We start from the raw sequence: 21236 nt of genomic DNA, 5'->3' as shown, positions 1-21236 counted from the left end.
TCCTCTTCCAGCAGGAACATTGGCCGCTCCTCTTCCAGCAGGAACATTGGCCGCTCCTCTTCCAGCAGGAGCATTGGCCGCTCCTCTTCCAGCAGGAACATTGGCCGCTCCTCTTCCAGCAGAAGCATTGGCAGCACCTCTTCCTGATGGTGGAGTTTCAGAACATCTGGTCAGTTGTTGGTTGGGAAGACCCCTTCCGCTCTGAGTTGCGAGGGCATCTCGGTTGGCCAAAGAGCTATTGACAGGAGCCCTCCCCGCTGCAGATGTTTGTTTCCCGATTCCAAAAGGCACGTGAATCTCCTCAGTGCGACCACTAATGTTCGAGGCATTACTTGCTCTATCATGAGCATTGGTGTAAGGGAGAGGACGACCTAATGCTCTGTCATAAACGTCGTTGCGCAAACTCATATCTGTGGAGGGAGAACTCCGGTGAAGGTCGCCATGAAGAACTCCTCCTGAACTATGACCTGGTCTATGTCCTGCGAAACCAGGTCGAGAAAGGCTTGATCGGAGGTCATCATGGGGCATGGTACCAGCGGGAACATCGGATGGGCCACGAAAATTATGGCCTCCCATAGGAGGCATTGAATGTTCAGAGATCGGATCAAATCCAGAATGAGGGAAAGGATTGTTGAGATGCATTTGACCAAAAGCAGGCGATACACCGGCACCATGGACGCCGATACCAGAGGGGACTGGAATATCGTCTGTGATAGGGAGACCGTTCACCATCTCGAAGTCTCTTCGGCGACATAAACGAACAGCTATCGACTGATCGTACAAGGGGTGTCTGTTAAGTCGGGATATTGCTTCTACAGCTTCCACGGGATGAGCCATTTCTGAAAACGCAAGAGCAAGAGAGGGTGAATAATTACTATTTAAGTAAAAATTTGACTAAGTGGTATATTGAAACATTCAATGGCTTCATTTCATGGAGTAAAATATGAGAAATAGACCTTTCCCGAAATCGATTTTGACCGAATTTTGTTTGATATTTTAACAAATAGATGCTCAACTCACCAACAATAGCTTGTTGCAGATGCCTGTTGATCTGCACAGTAGCCACGGAGCCAGCCACGCTGAGCAGATCACCCACATCGTTCTCGCTCGCCCTAGGATCAACCTGAGGCCCCAAACGGGAAAGCAAACAAGGGATGATGACAAACGTTACTTACACACGAAGCTCGGAGAGTTTCTGAATCTTTGTCTAAAGACAGGAAGATCACTTCATGAAAATTGAAGTATTTCTATTGCAAAATTTATTTACAGTAAATTGAACGAGAACCATGACAGCAAATGTTACTAAAAATTCTGAGGTAGGAGTAATTTTTTTCTTTTCTGACGTTTAAATGGATGGGCAGATAAAAGAATTACGAGCTGGAGAAGAAATTTGTTCATAAATTGAAATTTATTCTCGATTTCAAATAGAAAAATTAAACATATTTACTCATTCAACCGATTGCACGAATGGAGTGATGCCTGTTACAGCAATTTGAGAATTCATATGAACGGTTGACGATGGGAAAATTTTCAGTTACTCTCAGAAAACTAATTTTTATCTAATTCATAACATCAGCGGCTCTTGGTCGCTTTGACACACGAGCATGATGATGGTCACGAAATAGATCGGTAAACAATAGGATATTTACTGCGAAGAAATGACAAGGAAATCGGAACTTCTAGCTACTGCCTAACAAGATACTTCTAGCTACTTAACAAGTAGGTCTTTACTCTTTAGTAAAAAAGCTTGAAATGACTGCCGCTGCCATTTTTTTTCGCTGTACCAGGGTCGGTTTCAATTAATGTAAGCAAAAGATCTCGAGAACAAGAAAGCCTGGCCTGAACGGTCTGAAGAGTTCAACAACAGCGAAGCAGCAACCAAAATATGTACTTCCTATAAACCTATGTCTTCATGTCTCCACGTATTAATTGAATGGACTGTATACAACGGCTAACTTGATTGGCTTGGTAGATTTGATAACGAACCCAACAGCAAACCCATATCGTTCATAGGAGATAAATGAGAGCAATTTAATGCAAATTTAAAGCGAATAACAAAGACACGCAAAAAAATTAATCTACGAGCTCATCTAAAACAATGCGTCACTTTGAGATCTTCAGTCGGCAATATAATACTACGGTAGCTCACATTTATGAGCAATTGACTTGTTTCGGAGCTTGAAGAATAAGATAGAATACTACAGAATGGTAGTTTTTAATTTTTAGTGAAGGTGATCTAACCTATGTGGATACTCATATCCTCAAAAAATCAGTAAAGAAAACACGAAATGGACTTTTTGGAGAAGAATGCGACTCACTAAAAAATCAATAATCGATTTAATCGCAATAATTCATTTGATCGAACCTTAAAGAAAATTATTTAAATGCTTACAGCTGATCACTCACGTTACTTATCAGAACTTTGGGCACAAGCGGAAGCTCGATGTTCAAATTGTTGAGGTAGTCAGGAGAGAGACCGTAGGTCTCGTTGGCAGGATCTGGAAATGCAATCGGCGGGGGCACCGGGAGAGCAGCAGCAGCAGCAGCGACAGGATGAAGCATCGGTTCCAGTCTTGCACCAATCAAAGTGTGGGCCGGATCATTGTAATCAAAGGGAGGTATTTCATGACCTATTGGTCCACGGTCCATAGGGTGAATAGGAGGGTGAGGCAGACCGTAATTAGGAGCGTCAATAGGCGGTCCCATTACCGGCATGTCAGGCCTCGGCGCCTGAGGAGGACCGTCGTAAGCAGCGTTTCGGTATGGCATATCGCTTCCAGAATTTGGCGTTCCGCGTTCTGGTAATACATTTCCTTGCAGATCGCGGGGCGCGTCAGTGTCCTAAGAGAAATAAAATGTGCACTCATGCAGTCAATAAACGAACTTTGTTCTGTTAGCACTCGAAACGCGCACACAACGCAGCGAATTTCAACGTGTACCGTAAACCGCCTACAGGGGAGTGGAGTCAAAGATATCGCTTCAATTCAAGTTTTTATGAGAAAAAGTTGTACCGCTTCGCTGGTACTAACGCACAATGAAGTGGTGAATGACGCAATTAGATGTCTCATTTTGAGTTAACCGGTAACTATTTCTGAAGATAATTGAAATACTGACGGCAATGCACTGAATGACTAAAAATTTAATAGAAGCCCAATTTCAAAGTGACCAATAAAAAGGTACTGAATTCAGTCTATACAATCAAAGTAATTCATTATAGAGAAAATATTCGAATAAATATTGATTTCCAGAAAGCGATTCCTTACCCCAAATCGGGTGCATACATTTCGTTAATTTAAAATTTCCGTAACCAGATTACTGACGCGCTTCAGTACTTATCCTCACTAAATACTAGTAGACCGACGCACACAAGGATCAAGAAGCTCAATGCAACGGATAATTAACGTACTAGTTGATTGGCACTACGAATTTGTCACCCACACTCGATAACGTCGATTAAAAATTGTTAACATGAAGATTTATTTTTACGATCGGTAAGAATGCACCAAATCTCAGGAAATTGAAAATTAATCCGTCATCTAATAGAGATTTAAAACCTAGAACGCTAACCGAAGGTCGTATTCATTCGTGAGCGCTGATCAAAGGTCGTATTTCATCAAAGGAAGATTTTGATTTTACGCTGAAACATTTAGGTCAGGTTCATACTTCAATCGAAAAACAACAAGTGAATTGCAAACAACCGATTCGATGAAGACTAGATCTCGCGAATTAAGATAAGATTTGTCGGAGCATCAAAGAAGGAATCTTTCCCTATAGTCAAATGGAGGGAATGAACCCTAAATGAAGTTTCAGTAAACGCGAGTAACTACTTTTCCGGCAGACTTGAATAACTTTTAATAAACACGCGGAAAAATCGTCAAGTCGCACAAAACCTGTCCATACAGTGAGACCGGCCGCACCTGTCAGAATTTATCTATTCTTATTTACTTTTTATCATCAAACATCAGTAAAATGGTAAGAAGCATAAATAAAATAATTGTGCCGTCGTTCTGCAACTAGAAGACAATGTCAGTTTTGTAAGCATTTATAAGAAGAAGACTTAACGACGATGAAACTAGTGTTTCTCTGCACCAAGACCACGAGAAACCCGTTTGTTGAAACCAGTGCAGAAAAAGAAAAAAAAGCCCGGCTAACCTTATGCAAGTTTTATGTTGGATAGAACATGCATGATCTATACAAGGTCACGGACCTAGGTTCGGCTGAAACATGGTCAAATTAACAACAGGATCCATGATGATATCAAACTTACGCGCTAACGAAACGAAATTTTTGTGATTGACGCAAAAAACAAATTTATAACTGTAAAGAGAAATTTGAAAAAGAAGAATACAGCCAAAATTTGTTAACTATTGTAAAAGTCGGCAATGACGCAATGTTGCTTATCATATCAAACAAACTCGCAGGAACAAAATAGGCTAATTTTTCACCGCTGGATCCAAGTGTTTTTGAGCTCGTTTCGCGTTCTTCCAAGTGTAATGAGTGAAGAAAAGTGAAGGCTGCAGCAGTCACAATTTCACTAACAGATCTCGAGTCAATCAATCACACAAAATTCTATGACTCAGCACTATGGCAGGTGCATATAAGTTTACGTATTCACAGACGTGAAAATTTTAAGTAAAAAACAGGGTAATATTCACAATAATTGCAAAAGCGAAATAAAATAACTGATGAAATATGCGGTTCCCTGCAATCATGGCTGCCAATACGGAACATAAACTAATTTCAGATCAGCATAGAACTTGCAGCAGTGAAATCATGAAATATCTTTATCTTCTCTTGTTCTCACCAAACTGTACAATACAGACAAACCTGATCCAGTCAGGCACGAAATTTGTACACATGATTGGAGTGAAAATGTCAATGGGAGAACGTTCCCTAAACTTCACTACAAAATTTAATGATAATTGTGACCAATTCGGGCAAGCTCTGGTGTATAAGAAGAATTTCTGACTGATTTCCAATGCGCCCAAATCATGGCGTTAACAGAAATGATACCTAGAAAATATTAATTAGGATCTATGGCACCCAGAAGAAGGAAATGTTGCGACGTAAGGATAAATTCAAGTCATTAAAGCCTGCATGATTCAAATAGTAGCCGATATTGTGAGGAATAAATTATAGATCTGCATGAAATAAGATCCGTGAGCGTAATATGTTTCGAAGATGTTACTGAGAAGGACGCTTTTACACGGAACTACTCTCGGATTAAAGATGGAATGAGACCACTGCACTAGAATAGCATGTACTGAAATCGCATTAAGTTCAGAAATGAAACGCCCGAAGTCAGACGGCGAAAGTCATTAAAACCGGTTAACTCATCAAGGCACGAATATAAATAAGCTAGTCAATGCTGAAATAAATATTTGAAAATAAGGCACCACTTAGCGCAAATGACGGCTTTCAATAATAAATACTATAAATGGAAGGAAAATTAATTGTGGCACATAATAAAAATGCAACTTTTCAAAAGCTAGTGCTCACAGAACGAGACTCGAAGCAAATTTCGAGTCTCAAAGAAGAATACGATGCTTTTGAGCCGACAAGACGCGTAAGAAATGAACTCGTTAACGAATATAATCTAAATTAAATTAAGGAACAATAAAGATCATTAAAAAAATATTAAGAAATAGCATGCACTACTTCATTTCTAAGCACGGTCCTTGAATCACACCAGCATCCAACTGACTCGCGGCAGATGTGTTGAGTTCATAAACCAATGTAATGCCACTAAAGCTAATAACCATTAAATCTATTCACCGTTACATTTATTGAGAGTCATATGGACTCATTTTAAGCGGAACTTACCATGCGCAGAAAAATCTGCCTTTGCTTAAGATTGAACTTCTGCATAACCGCGTAGAATTTCTTGGCGGCGGTCGGTGTGACGAACTCGAGCAACATATTGCCATTGAAGCAGCCTTGGTTGTTGCGGAAGGGCAAAATGTACTGCAGACCACCCACTGCAAGAAGCAAATAAGGTCCAAAGGCCCATAAAATAACGCATCATAAAATAGCTCACGCAGGTTCGGTCAATGCCAGTTAATACGAACAAACGGCGTCTGAACCAACGCCGGCAATAGGATAAGTGCGCGTGAAAACTCAACAGGCCGGCATGTCGCTCTTTGTCAAAACTCATTTGCGACGAAATGCAATAGCGACCAATGTAGTGGACTTTGTAATTGCTACATAATTAGCAAGGAAAGATAATGAACGGATAAATTTGTAGTAAATGCTGAAATAATTCTCCCAATAATTGGCTCGCCTTGAATAATCTCCGTTTAGAAAAATCTTAACTGAAGCCGCCATTGAATCGAATTGTAAATGCACAAAGTAACATACGAAAAAGTGTCTAGATTCGGAGAGTAAATACGTTTAACTTTAACCTTAATGTTAAAAAATAACGTGGTTATGAAGACGTGGCTCTTCTTTTGGCCAATACAAGTTAGCCTCAATCTTAAATGAGAAAATTTCTTGCGCTGTTTGTGAATCAAGCCTTGGAAGTAGTTGGAAGAGGAGGCTATGATGGCAGAGAGCAGTACAATCTCTATCAGCAGTGGCACGTGTCAAGAGCCAAACTAGTTGGTTGATTCTCACGATCGAATTCAAAAATTTTCAACATAAATACCAACTATTCGAAAGGTATGCGTGCTTTTTAGCAGATTGTATGATTAAAACGGAGGTCAACCACCTATCGCTGATGGAGTTTGCACGCGTTAATGTGCCGTGTAATGAATTGGTCTCAGTATAATGTAGTATCTTCGGCATTGAAGAATAGGCCTGGATAGGCCTGTCGCCGATTCTTGTATTTTTCTCGACTAGACTGGCCTTTTGATCAAATATTTTCAGCGGACGCGGTAGGTTTAAAATCGTTCTTACTAAACCTAAGGTAAGTTTCTCAGAACAATAGAAGTTACACAGTCCTCAGTAGGTCAGTAGATACAATTTCTGGGATCGAAGATATCGGCTGGCAATTTCACTGAAGAGCTCTCAGTAATTCCTCGCCGTGCATCAGAAAAAGCGGTATACACAACTACATGAAAATAACTCTCAGAACAAGCATTAAAATATCACATCGTCCTCCATCTCAATAATATTATCTGGCAAAGATTAATGGCAAGGCCACTGAAATAGCAGAATAGATGCCCTTCAGCCATTAATCGGACATTCGTACACCGCCTAACTAGAAATTAACAACCGGCGCTCTGTAAAAGCGACCGCCATGCCAACTTCGGAAGAATATATTGTACTGCTACCTTTGCTTCTGAAAAATGGAAAAAATAGAATAAAAAATAACCAATTGGTTCAATCAATATAAGTAAATACAGGTAACATTTTTGCGCTCCTACCACGCGCAAAATAATATGATCACGAAATCTGGTCTCGTTGACTGGCCTGCCTAATGTCAAACATATTATCGGTAATATTAATTCTATATCAGATGCAAATGCACGGCCACGCTGTTCCAAGTTCACGTTTAATCAATTATCAATCACACACCCGCAATTAACTACATTCCAAGTTATTCACATAAGCCGTATTTTTACAACACTTCTCTTTAACTTCACTTTTGATTGATGGTCGGCTACTGATCTTATAATCGATATTTAACACACTTCTACCTCTTCCAATCAATCTGAAATTTTGCATACTAGTATATAGTCACCGACAATACATGAATGAATCGAGAGAATGAATAATTTTAAAATTTTAATTTCTTTATGAGTTAAAATATCTGAAAATACTTTTTTTTATATTTAAAAGAACAAAATAAGAAATTCATTGTACATGTTTAACACCGGAGACACTGGCCTCTTTAAAAGTGTTGTCTTTAAAAAGTAATTTTTAAACGCATTTTATTATATCTCTATTGAATTTCTACTACAATACTCGATTTCCAACTAAATTGAAACGTTGCGTATAAATTTGACCACACGAATTAGACCCTCCTTATTTATATTTTGAGAGCCTTTTGCGTCAGAATAAGTAATTTTTCAATCATTTCTTCAGGGCACGATTGAAGAATATATAGTGTAACGTACGGATATGAATATTTTTTAAATTACAATGAGTTTCATAGTTCTTAACAGGAGTCTTAAATATACTCAGACTATAACTGAAATAAAAAACCGGAACTAATCCGAGTCTGTAACTCTTAACATTCGTGATTGCTCAGCAAAAGCAAAATATGAATGTAATAACGCTGAAAAATAAGAACTCTGTGGTTCTCTTCTCCAGAAGCTAAGAGAATAACTCCAAGAACGTTCAGGCGTATCGTCCTACTGGGCCTAGTGTTTAAATTGGTTACAATTTAGGATACACAAAGATTTTATATAGACAGCAAGGGACATCCGGCTGTAGCCGAAAGTTCAATAACCCAAATCGATTCGAATCGGAAAATTGTTTCGAAAACATTTCAGAGGCCTTTTTGTAGTGATATTAGTATGGTTTGCCAGCCACTGCGGATGGTCTCAATAACTGATAATTTCTCAAATTATTCATTATCCACAGAGAGCGGGAGGTCTCAAGTGGCCAGGCTGTTGAAGCATTTCAGACCAAGTGACAAGGAGGGGCAGGTGAAAAGCAACAGAAACTGAAACATTCATACAAGAGGTAGCTTATACGAAACGTCGGCCGCCCGCACGAGAGAGGAAGAGAAGAGAATCCTGCCTACATGATAACTTAGCCTCACAACTGAGACTCGCTGTCAGGCAACGCGAGCTCTGTGGTGGGGCACTCAGAAACGATGTCTCTCAGTACGCAAAATCCCATATATAGGACTTGTGACCAGTATAGACACAGGTCAGAAAACACCCTTCGGGACAGGGGCCTTCAAGATAATGTTTTAAAAACAATGACAATGTTTATCCGTTCAGCACCCCATCCACAAAGATTGAATGCCAAAAAGGCATACATCAATATCATGTCCGGGACAGGAAGCGTACAGGGGCTGTAGGGGAGAAGCAGATTTAGTATCTCAGAGACGAGGAATAAACACAACACAAACGCAGACGTTTATGCAGCCAAGACGTTTATGCACATTTATAACTCGATTTCAATTCAGTTCCAACAAGTGAGACGGCCGCTTGCGCGCGACACGGGAAAGGGAAGTATTCTGCCTACACGTTACCTTAGACCTCAAAATCTTCGAAGTAATACGAACACAGAGTTAGTTTAGACGGCCATGTATAGTTGGTGACTGCGATCAAGCGCCGCCCACCAGCGACATTGAGAAATGAACTGAGCTTCTCAAGGATCAAATTAACGGCTAGCTCCTCTCATCAAGATTCCGGTACCACTGCACAGTGGCGCTTAGCACTGCGCTACAGTACGGTAGCTTATAACACACACAGGGCCGTAATGTTCACGATTATAACGTTCACAGCTGCAACGTTCAAAATAACATTTTCAATAAACATCACTTACTCATCTCCACGTTTGCCTAGATTCTTCTCCATGTTACCTTACAATCGAGACGCACGTACAGCGAGCTCCTCACGTGGAGCTGGAGCACTCTGGGCTATGGGTGCTTGACACGAGGGCAGTAGCGGCAGAGTAAACATTTTAAATACTAAGTGCCACTATTTTCTGCGCTATTAGCCTCGTGTGTAGTCGATGCTGGTCATAAAAGCACGCATTAAACCTTTACAGGAGGCCAGTAGCAACATAATTAGTCGCAGTTAGTATTGGGCATATGTTCTGGCTGTCACTACAAGCCCCGTTTACAGACACCGCCACGTCCATAAGAACGACAAACAAACAATGTTTATAGGCCTACGTAAGAACATAAATGTATAGAAGTATACCATAAATGGGCTAAGTCGACAACCAACTTTGGAATTAAATATGAGATATGACTGGGTTATATTGTTACACAGAGAGCAAACAGCTCACTAACGGTACTAACGATCGCCATGATAAGGGATACCTATACCTATACTTTATGCTATTGACTTTCACACTCACTGAAATGAATTAATTTATAATACATAAATCCTAAGATTTCCTAAGATGTAGGAAATATTCAACGCAGAGACACAAAAATTTTACGAACCCGCAAAAACTTTGAACCATCGTTTGAGGAGGAAGATTCACGTTGCAACTAGTGTTGTAAAAGGCAGAAAATTCATACTTGCATCGAGCGAGAATAATAGGATATAAAGACTAAGTGGATCGTTAAGTTCCGTAAAAACGAAAGTCATCTTCATAAAGACTAGAGCTTATCGGCCCCGTCTTTCGTTCTCAACTTGGAAAAGATTTTAGTGTTACAGGAAAAATAGATTTGTTCATGTTAGCATAATTTTCTTCGAACATACAAACAAGGAAGCTGTCCGTTGTCGTCCTGAAAGAAATAGCGAACTCGCCATTCGTTCCAATTTTACACAAGTTGTATAGTAAAAAAAAACACTTGCGCCGTGTTTTTGTGTCAAACACACACCTGTGTCAAGGTGTGTGTCAAACACACACCTTCGTTTGATGCCGTGGTCAAAAATGACTCACTCTCAAACGACGTCTATTACCAGTTGTTTCAACGCAATGAACTCGCATTCGTCGACGTCGTTTGAACTTAATGAGCTGGTCATTCTAATAATATCTTGATACTGCCGAGGGGTTGGATTAGCTTACTTTCTGTGATAATCATACACGTCACGCATCCGCTGATGAATGATGGATGGCACTGTAGCTAACTGTGGAGTGAAGACACTGAAGAGTTACCGAACAGAGACAGGCAATAGTTGGAGGCCCGAGGTCTGTGCAACAGCCTGATTCGTCGGCTACGGCGAGAGTCAGCTTGCGATCACCACGTAAAATGCTTGCAAGTGGTAAAAGATTGAAAGCTCACAAATACGATTTTCAATACATTTCCAAACGAATGCTTCAAGAACCTTTACAGGTCTACTGCTTTCCAATGACGGCACTTGGGTCTTGAAACGTCCAATATTTCAATGGTGAAAGTTACATCAACTTCATTGCTATTGCCCTTATGTTGAGGCAAGCTAAGCATCAGTTACGATTCTTCATCTGATTCCAACTCTTATCAGCTACAGCTAAAGATGGGAAAATACATCTATTTGATTTGATAGAAAAGAAATACAGTCCTGAAGGATGTTTAAGAACTAAGGCGGCAAAAAACATGATATAGAATAGATGTAGTGCAGGAAAGTCTCCAAAGAAAACGCTGGACCATGAGCAAAACTTCTCCGCAAACTCCAAGAGCTGCTTCCACAAACATGTCGATGTTTTAATAGGAGAGTACCATGATGAACAATTAGGATTCATTGGCAAGCACTTGAGGGCTCATTCAAAGCATTAATGACGGGAGGACGTAGCATGAACTTTATCGCAAACATTTGTTAACATCAGGCCTATATAATAAGGCGGCACCGAGAAATTGTCCGAAAAGATAACAAAATGAAAGAAACTGGGACATGCAAGATGCTATTGACAACCTATTGTTGGGAGCTATCAAACTATCAAATCAGAAAAAATTCACGTGTTGGTGTTTTATCCATCCAATAATGGGAAATACTCCATACCAAAATATTGCAATAACGTATAACATCCGCCAACATTTTGGATCACGCAATACAAAAACAAAGAAAAGACAAGAGAAAACGCCAAATAATCAATTTCAAGAAAATAGTACTGTAAACTGGGGTAACTTAGACTCCCGGGGTAACTTAGACCACTTTTCGTTTTTTTAACAAAAACCCCCAAAACTCAAAAACTATTTGACATAGAAAAATTCTGTCAATGGGCATTAAAGGCCTAATACTGAGGCTACGTAACACAATAGAAAGATTTAAAAAGTTTGCATATCTAATAGATTAAAAAATTAAAAATGTGACCCATGAAAAAAAGCTATTATTTAAAGCCTGTCGAGTAACCCCTCCAATTTTTTTATTTTTTGGCAAAATAACTCCAGGTTTTGATGCATTGTAGTACAACTCTTCTAGTTACATATGCAACAAACAAATTTTAGAAAAGTCTCATAGTTTGCAAATGGGGGGCGCCACCCCCCAATGGGGGAACTTAGACCACCTAATGTCAGCCCTGACGGGGTAATATAGACCGGCTTGGAAATTAATTTAAAATTACCATATATAACATTTCATGTTTGATACACCTATTAATGTTTATTATTTGGAGTTATTTACCAAAAAATATAATTGATTTTACCAAACAGTCTAAGATACCCCCAGAGCTGGGGTAAAAAAGACCATCGATTTTTTTTAAATTACATCAAAACTATGAGAGGCAGGAGTCAGCAATTTATGGTGAGTGAAGCTAGAGTATAGACCTGTACTTTACATGTTTCAATTTAAGTTTAACTTATCTAGTAAAAAAATGGCATCATTTAAAAAAAAGTGGTCTAAGCTACCCCAGTTTACGGTAGTCATGTTAAAAGAATAAAAGGGTAACCAAAGGTAAGCTGTGATTCTAAAACGATAATAGGATGTCAGCAGAAGGAAAAGACAGAAGCAACGAGCTCCAAATCAGAAGTCAATTCTGTTGTTATTGGATCAAGAACATCCTCAGAGCTATAAGCGGACGGGAAATTATCCATAAAATCATCTCCGTCTCACGAAAAATAGTTCCTTGACTTCCTAGAGGTAGCAGGGCGCACGCATAAGCGCAAAGCGCACAGGTCACGTCAACCAGCTGGGAAGTATAAGCACATGTTTTCTCAATTACTGGGAAGCATAAAACTGGACATTTTCACTCTAGGCTTAAGCTCTTTCTTTCGTATTTCTCATGTGATTTGTTCATCTTCCATCCCGCATTGTTAATTTCTCAGGAGTCAGGCCGCATGTGAAAGGCTCCTTATCTTGTTTTGTGCCAAGGAATTCCAAGCAAGAAAACCAAGCTGGGATTCCGAGATATGGCTCTTGAAGACAAAACATAAGGACCATATGTAGGAGCAGTAATATAGACATTCCTGGAGAAACAGCGAATAAACAATAACAATCGCAAATACAACAAAATCAAAACTTTAGGGAACATGAAATCACGATTCATATTTGTGAGATAGTGGGCATCAAGAGGTGCTGAAAAAAAAAACATGAAAAATATTGTTAGCTATATAACTATCAGGGCTGTTCCGGGGATACATGCAACGCTGAAAGGATAAGGAGAGCCGCAAGCAAGAAAACCTATTGTGCGAAGGATCAACACAATTATTCTACAACTCACCTCTCTTGAAAACTATTGCATATGGAAATACATTCTAGAGATTTTGCGTCTGAAATGTCTCTTCGGCTCGACGATGGGCGACGTAAGCAACATACTCCCATGGGCACGCATGCGGTACTAACTTTAAGTTCATTTTACACCTCTACCTCCCTTGGTGGCTTGAATGAGCACAATGGCCACGGCACAATCACTGGACTTGCCAGGAGTTACAAATAAAGAAACTCACGTCACCGATAAAAGATAATAAAATGATAAAATTCGCGCTAAGCATATACTCCGAAAATAGAAAAAAATTATTAGCGGGAATTAAGTTAGTTAGTTTAGTGGTCAAATGTTTACTAGCGCTTCAGCTATTTAGCTATCTCGCAACGAAAGTCAAGATGAACATCACCAAAGAGGTGGAAGGTCTCAATTATCAAAAGTTTCTCAAATCAAAAATTGTTCATCACCCACGAGGGGTGGAAGGTCTCAGATGTCCAGCCCGCTGAAGCTGGCTCGAAAGAAGCAGCGTTAGCATCTCAAAGAGACGAAGTGACAAGGAGGGACAGGTGACAAGCAACAGAAACGAAGACACTCGAACAAGAGGTCGCTTACACGGGACGTCGGCCGCCCGCACGAGAGAGACAGAGAAGGGAAATGTAAGGAATCCTACCTACATAAATCTTAATCCCACAACTGAGACCCGCAGTCAGACACAGCGAGCTCAGCGGTGGGGCGCTCAGGAACAATCCCCCTATAGGAGCGTGAAATCCCATAGGACTTCTGACGAGCACAGTAGCGGGAATTAAAATCAGATATAGAAAGTTCACGATTCTCTTCATTGGTAAACAACTCTCTTCATAGGGAGATTAGCCATTACAGTCCTGCAACAACTAGCGAACTAATTTTTGGATAGATCTAGCATAACTATTTCAAGCAAGGACATTTCAGAAGCGTACTTTATACTTGAAAATAGGTTATCACCATCATACGCATACTGAAGCGTCAGGAAGATACCATAGGAAACAACATGGCACCATACTCACCTAAGCTAGAATTTAGATTTCAAAAGCGGTCTGCAACTCAAAAATGTTCAGGAAGGATACTAACTGCCTGGCAAATTCTTGGCACACTAATTCATTGAAAATCAAATACGGTTGCACAAAACATGGCCACAGATGGTGTTAGTTTAATAACGATAAGGTGACTGGCACGATATACGAATGCTCTCCAACCATCTATCAAAACTGCCTAGCTTCATCACACACGTTCATAGCGGCGAATCTGACCTAGCATTTTTTTTATAAAATTATCGCATTAAGCCTCTCGATCGGAATACCAGAGTTAGCGCAGGTGACGGGCAAACGAAAGTAGAAACAGCAGGAACGATCAAGTCACCTCATATTGAAATAAAAATTGAACAATTATGAATACATTGAGAAATCATCAATCATATAGATATAGGTAACGATCGTAGCGGCCTCAGTCAATCACCATTCACTAGCTTGCACTAACCTCAAGTAATCCCCAATCCTATGTCAATCGTCCCAAACACGAGAGGTCGAAATTTAATACGGAATCATTTGAAAAGAACTGTGGTCCAGAAACCGAAGAAAACGCTCTTTTTCGCAAAGTTTTAAACCTGGCTGAAGGAAAGATTTTTCGAATAATATCGGTAGTTTGGCAATATGGAAGTTTTGCGTATAATAATAATCAAGTCAAGATAATTACGTAACTCTTCCTATATACTTATATTGTTGTTTAACACACTACCAAATATTTTGACAGTAATGACGCAATGATAAATTTGCCGAACACGCTTCTGTGCGTTACAGACATTCCACACTTTAAAATTTTACATATTTTCATTTACTAGCGTCCGAGATTTGAATTCTACCTTATTTCCTAGTTGCTACCTACAGTGGCTTCATCGTAAACGTGTAGTCAATGTGCCAATATAATAAGTGCAGGAGTAAGATCGATCGACTTCCTGACATGCCACTGTACCTCACATGCAGACCAAAAAAAATTGTGGTCTCATCAACTTTTTTGAAATTATAACCTCGATTACAACGTCTAAATAGCGACATTGAATGAACTTTCTACACTTCATTAGGGCTCTGCCTCAATAATCTATAGAATGCAGAAAAAATATTTAATTGAGGCGACTGCCAACGACTGTAGAAGACTTATAGACTGCGGATTAAAAAGTGGAAAATAAATATTTTTGGGAAGTTTAAATCCACTATAAATAATGAACAAACCTGCCAACGGGAGAAAGCTGAAGATTCAGTTACAAAATATTGCAAGTATTACAAAATAAATGTAAAATATTTCCCTAAAACGAAGAAATAATTTCTATTTGCATTATAATTAATTAGAATAATCGGAGCCATCGCCAACTCCTCCTATCTGTCGTGTTGGCGCTATAGTACGTATCATCCACCATAGGCTGGGCGCATGAGTTTATTACAAATATTGATGATTATTATTTTCTAATATAGGTATTGATGATATGTACATAATCTAATAACATTGAGATGACTAGAACTAATTCGAATGAATAGCATCATGTGGTTAGCATTAACCCGATCAATATAATCGCAAGGCGGTAAGAAAATACAGCATTGTAGAACTAACTACAGAATTTCAGGTCACTTTTAATACCTACAGTTGCAGTGGTGTAGAAACATCGTTCATAACACGATCGATTTGATATTAATAATCCTGACTTCGTTTCCGTGACGAAGGCATTCGATTACGGAGTGATATTCTCTAATGCGATTGTTTTGGCTCTGACATTGTCTCGACTCAATACCTCTTCACTTGCTTGTGCATGACGTGCTTTCAACCTAGATATTTCGTGACGAATCCGGAATGAACACAAGGTCATGCTATTTTCAACCTTTGAATAATTTTCATGCTATTAAGTACTCGCATCATGAACATGAGGTACGAGTGAACATATTTCCACGAAACAGTCGGCCAGTCATCAAGAGTCGCATGGGTTCAGGGACAAGAACAGCTAACCGCGCTAATACAGCACTCTTTCTCTCTGTATTACCCACTCATAATAACCAATACCACGGGCAGCTTGGCACCTTGACCGTCACAACTTCGGCCCGCTGAGGGCGCTGCCATATACAGCCATGCTAAGCGACGCATGTTTGTCTAGGCACAAATTACTACGTCCTAAATGTTCACAGCTACAATGTACATTAATCATCATATTTTTTACAATCATTCGATCTTTTCTGGATAATCTGGATAAAAAATCTGAAGGTCTGCTCACTTGATCAAGTTGACGTGGACGAAACACTATACCGTATGTATCAAAATTTTCAGGAAATTCAGCTGAATACAAACCGATGACGTGAGGTACAGTAGCGCGCGATCACGAATACATCAACAAAAGTGGTTTAAAAATTCACTCGGCGCAATAATATAGTTTGAATGCTCGAAACTGTCTTGGACAAGTCGACGCATTGGAGTAATTATCAGAGTCTTCCTGCTTGCTTTGCTCTTGGCTGCATAGTTGCTAGAAGATAATGGATAAGCACAATTTTCATTTGTCGTAACAGTGTGAAAATTAAATTAAATCGTCTTGGTGAAAGATGAGCGATGAACCACCGTCGCTATCTTCAGATGCAATCCCATTTCTGCCGACACACCATAACTTACCTTAAGAAGAACTGAAGTTCTGCGTCCAGAGTAGTACTTCAGATATTAGATTTTTTTACCACCCGAGCATTGAGCCAAATTTGTATACGGCTATTCTCCTAAAATACGTAAAGTAAACGACATACTATTATTTTCAGAGCGGGCTGCACCGGTGCTGGAGTTCGGTCAACAAAGGCTGGAACAGTTTCTTGCACTAAACACAGCGCAGTAATCTACGACTTCCTTCATTTACACAGCCTAACACTCAATGTAAATTGATTGAGAAGCTCCAATGCCGCAGTTCTCCATAATCCACACATACGGCGGGCTGTGCTGCGTGTCATTGTTCTCAGTCCTAATGGCGGATCACGGTCTCTTCTCTGGCAAGTTTCCAGCGCCACACATTGCATTATTTCATATTTAATTTAATAGGTAAATTATTTAATTATTCAATTTAAGGCTCGTCGCGTCATTGTTCCCAGAAATAATGGCGAGCCAAAGTCTGATCTCTGGCAAGTTTCTAGTGCCACACATTGCATTATTTAATATTTAATTAATTAAATTATTTAATTATTCAATTTAAGGCTCGAATAAGCAAGCCTGATCCAGAGACGAGGCCTAGACGAGCGGAGGACGGTCGAAGTTGAGGCTGGTCGGCAGGATCTGGTCGAGCGCTGGAGCCAACGCAGGATCAATTGCGGGAGAGAAGCTAAACAAGCTGTAATATTAGGCTGACATGCAGGTGATGCAGAGCTGACTGCGTGGAGTGAGTAGGAAATTAAAAATGAACTGATTCTAAAAAATCACTGGTTTGCCACTATGTCTGGGAGGGACCAGGGGCTGGGAGTGATAATAATTATAGACAATATAGACATTTGATGCAGTGATGCTGATTGCTGATATACCAATAGTGCAATACCGTAGCGGCGTAGCGGCCGTAGCCTAAACCATCATAGTGGCAAACCAGAGCTTTTTTAGAATCAGTTCATTTTTAATTTCCTCATTTACTCAATATTTAAACCAATTTCTTTAGTAATATAATGCTGGTATCCAGGATACTTTACTGGTCTACTTATAGGACTCAAAAATGAACTTGAGGGAGAGTCTAAAAAAACTCTCTGCTTTGCCACTATGTTAAAACCATAATTTGCGATATTAACTTTTTTCACATATTAGCATTCAATAATCAATATTGTATATAAAGCCAAAACAGCAGAAAAACAGAGTATTTTAAGAGCTGACAAACAAGAAACTAACGAATTTCTGATAATCGTATTTTAACTGGCTGCACTGCTAAGTGCTAACTTGCTGAGTAAGTGCTAATTTCAAACGCACAAGTCTCTTCAACAACCACGCCACCGCTAAAAGCAATTAATAGAAGGAAAGATAAACCATTAACTACCCATAGATGACAATTTTCACGTATAAATAACAGATTGAAGCTTGTCTATCACATTTATATATGATAATTGACTTAATTGTTTTTTGGCGACAATTATTAATTCGAAAGTCGCTTGAAAAGTCAACCATGGTTGACGCCATTTTGTATCCTGTTATCCAATCGATGCCGTGAATCTTCAAAACAAATGAACTGCCAAAACATCTATAAAATATTCACTTTGTTATTCTTCCACAAGTTTGATTTCAAGACTAAAGTGTAAAATCCCTCATATCACGATTTACATATTTCATTTTACTTCATTTGGATAGCAAAAACTATATTCCAATTATGTTGACGATAAATTAATTTCTTCCAAACTACTGAAAAAATTTAAACGAAATGTTGAATATACAACATTCTAAGTTTCTAACTACCAAACGATGACGTTTAATTTATGGAAAAAAATTCGATTTTGCCTTTGCTTGCGTTTTTTTTTTCATTTCACCTTCATTCGTGATTTAAATAGCAATACCTGTTTAAATTTGCGGCGGTCAAGAAATTTCTTCTGAAAAAGTGAACAGATTTGAACGAAACTTCGTATTCATGTACCTACCTAAACTCCCAACGGTGATATTTAGCTCGTGGCAATTTTGTCTATTTTGCCCTCGTTTGCTAGTTATATGGCTATACGAATACGGCTCTTGGTCGATGCAAATTTAAAAATCGGCTAGCTTCAGAAATGCCGATCGTTTTTCCGTATTTGCATCATCTACTTGCANGAGGTGTAAGTTGGAGTGAGGTGTAAGTTGGAGTGAGGGGTAAGTTGGAGTGAGGGGTAAGTTGGAGTGAGGGATAAGTTGGAGTGAGGGGTAAGTTGGAGTGAGGGGTAAGTTGGAGTGAGGGATAAGTTGGAGTGAGGGGTAAGTTGGAGTGAGGTGTAAGTTGGAGTGAAGTGTATGCTGGAGTGCTCAGGACTCACCTCTGGAGTTGACGGCCTCGATCATGTCGTCCTCGGTGACGGAGTACGCGACGTTCGTGACGTTCACTCGGCAGGCGCTGCCCTTGGAGCGCTGCATCAGCTCGCGCAGGCTGTTCAGCTTGATGGCCCGCTCCACTGCCCATACTCGGGCCTCGGGGCCCGGCTTAGGTGGGGCCGCTGGCCTCTCAGCGGCTGGGGCTCGTGTGCAAACAAGGGGTGCCCCAGGAGAGGCCGGTGCGGAGGACTTGTACCCCTGTTAATTGAAGATGAGTAAATTTTTACAGCGATATTCTACTAATAATATTAATGCATACTAAAAAATAATGATTAGTTTCATCCTATTTGTCACAACTCCTCCCGGACTGCAGAGCATCTGACTAAGGCGACACCAGCAATTTTGCAGTCTCTTTTCGTAAAGCATCTCCTCATATCTAGAGTGAAGTGCATGTGAATAATAACACATGGAATTAATATCAAGGAAAGGGAGAACAGTTGAAAAACACATAATCAGTACATATTACATCTATACAGCTGAATGAAGTTCAGTTGGACAGTTAGAGTTACACAGGAAGAAGAGTTTATGGCCTCAACATACCCTATAGAGAGGGCACATCTTGACAAGACTGCCGTCGATGCTTCGGTTCTGGAAGAGGTTCACAAGATTGTCAGCTTCCAGCTTGTTGGGGGCAACCAGCAGCGCCATGCCGCTGCCTTTGTTCTTCTTCTTCTTGACGAGCTGCAAGTTCACCAGCGACGCAACTGAAATACAAAAGCATTCCCATTAATGCAATTATAATTGTGAACAACTCAACATTATTGGTTCAGAAATTTGCAAGATCTCATGAGCAATGAATCACATCTAATTTTTTATGGAAAATAGTCGGTATTTCAGTAGACTTTTCAGCAATAGAGCTTGGATGCTTGACAATCGTACAGAACAGGCGTATAGCACTCCAGTCCACAGAGAATTAATGAAATAAGAATTATCTATAAATGCAAGAGCATGAAAGAAGAATGGTTCAGCAATCATACCGTACTTCTAATTTCAACAATACTACCCTTACCTCTCTAGAAAAATGGTCCAGGTCTTGTTTCACACCAAATGATATTTAAGGGACTATACTTCCACACACAACAACCATTCATGTCTTTCCTTCAAACGCACTACGTACAACCTTTTATATCTCTCCTTCAAACTCACTTCAAACCTATCGTCTCTTTTCATGCAATATACAACCTTTTGTATTTCAATTAAATGCACTCCAACCTTAATTTTCTCATAACTGTTGTTCACCTTATCAAGCCTTTAGAATTGCACTGATGTGCGTTGGTGAATTTATTCCCTAGAGAAATGCCATGTAAAACCCCAATACCCCAAGCAAGATTTCATCACCTTCTTTGCCAACAGCTGCACGAAGAAGGTCCTCGTTACTGTCGCGGTTGAGTCCCGTCATCACCACGACCCACAGGGCGTTGTTGTCAGTTGCATCCCCCCCAGGAGGGGCGTGGTGCAGCTTGTTCTTAACGTACATCTCCATGTCTGATGCCACCATCTGTAATACATTTGCTTACATCAATTTAAAATTTAGCTTTTCATTTTGCACTTACATCTCTGAGCTTGAAATATAAAATACGATACTAAGTCGAAAACAATTTAATAAATGTTCCAGTTTGGTAAAATATTCACACCTCAGTACATTTTGTATTTCTTAGGATTCTTCATTTATACTCATTGAGTTTCTCGAGGTATTGCCAAAGAAATTAACTGAATGCTTGGATCTCACCAAGCTGTGATATCCAAAAATTTGCCTTTTCCCAAAGATCTCACCAGCTTGGCAAGAAGCTTGCGGCTGTTGAAGAAGTTCTGGCTTAGGTTAGCAGCAACGGCCCTTGTGGCGTTCATGATGGACAGACTCACGACGCACATGCCGTTGTAGATGCCGTCGAAAAGCTCTAGCGTCACGCGACCTTTCACTGCCCACCACACAACACAATATTAGCAACACTCATTATATTAACCACCGTAAA

General features: G+C 39.8%; 1 protein-coding gene across 1 annotated transcript in view; it reads right to left on the bottom strand.

Annotated features, from left to right (window-relative positions):
• The window catches only part of LOC108680865, a 29195-nt gene that overhangs the window by 6283 nt on the left and 1676 nt on the right, over window positions 1–21236 (bottom strand). Inside the window, exons 3-10 of the mRNA XM_047882567.1 lie at window positions 21037–21182; window positions 20602–20761; window positions 19804–19967; window positions 19209–19461; window positions 5824–5978; window positions 2407–2841; window positions 1021–1123; window positions 137–839 (exon numbers count right to left, since the gene is read on the bottom strand). Coding sequence (XP_047738523.1) covers window positions 137–839; window positions 1021–1123; window positions 2407–2841; window positions 5824–5978; window positions 19209–19461; window positions 19804–19967; window positions 20602–20761; window positions 21037–21182 — 2119 coding nt within the window. The remainder of the gene's footprint in view (window positions 1–136; window positions 840–1020; window positions 1124–2406; window positions 2842–5823; window positions 5979–19208; window positions 19462–19803; window positions 19968–20601; window positions 20762–21036; window positions 21183–21236) is intronic.

This window comes from Hyalella azteca, unplaced genomic scaffold, assembly GCF_000764305.2.
Source record: "Hyalella azteca isolate HAZT.00-mixed unplaced genomic scaffold, Hazt_2.0.2 contig10753, whole genome shotgun sequence".
NCBI classification, from domain to species: Eukaryota; Metazoa; Arthropoda; class Malacostraca; order Amphipoda; family Hyalellidae; genus Hyalella; species Hyalella azteca.
Note: the sequence above shows the minus strand (reverse complement) of the source record. Positions and strands in the feature narration are given on the sequence as shown.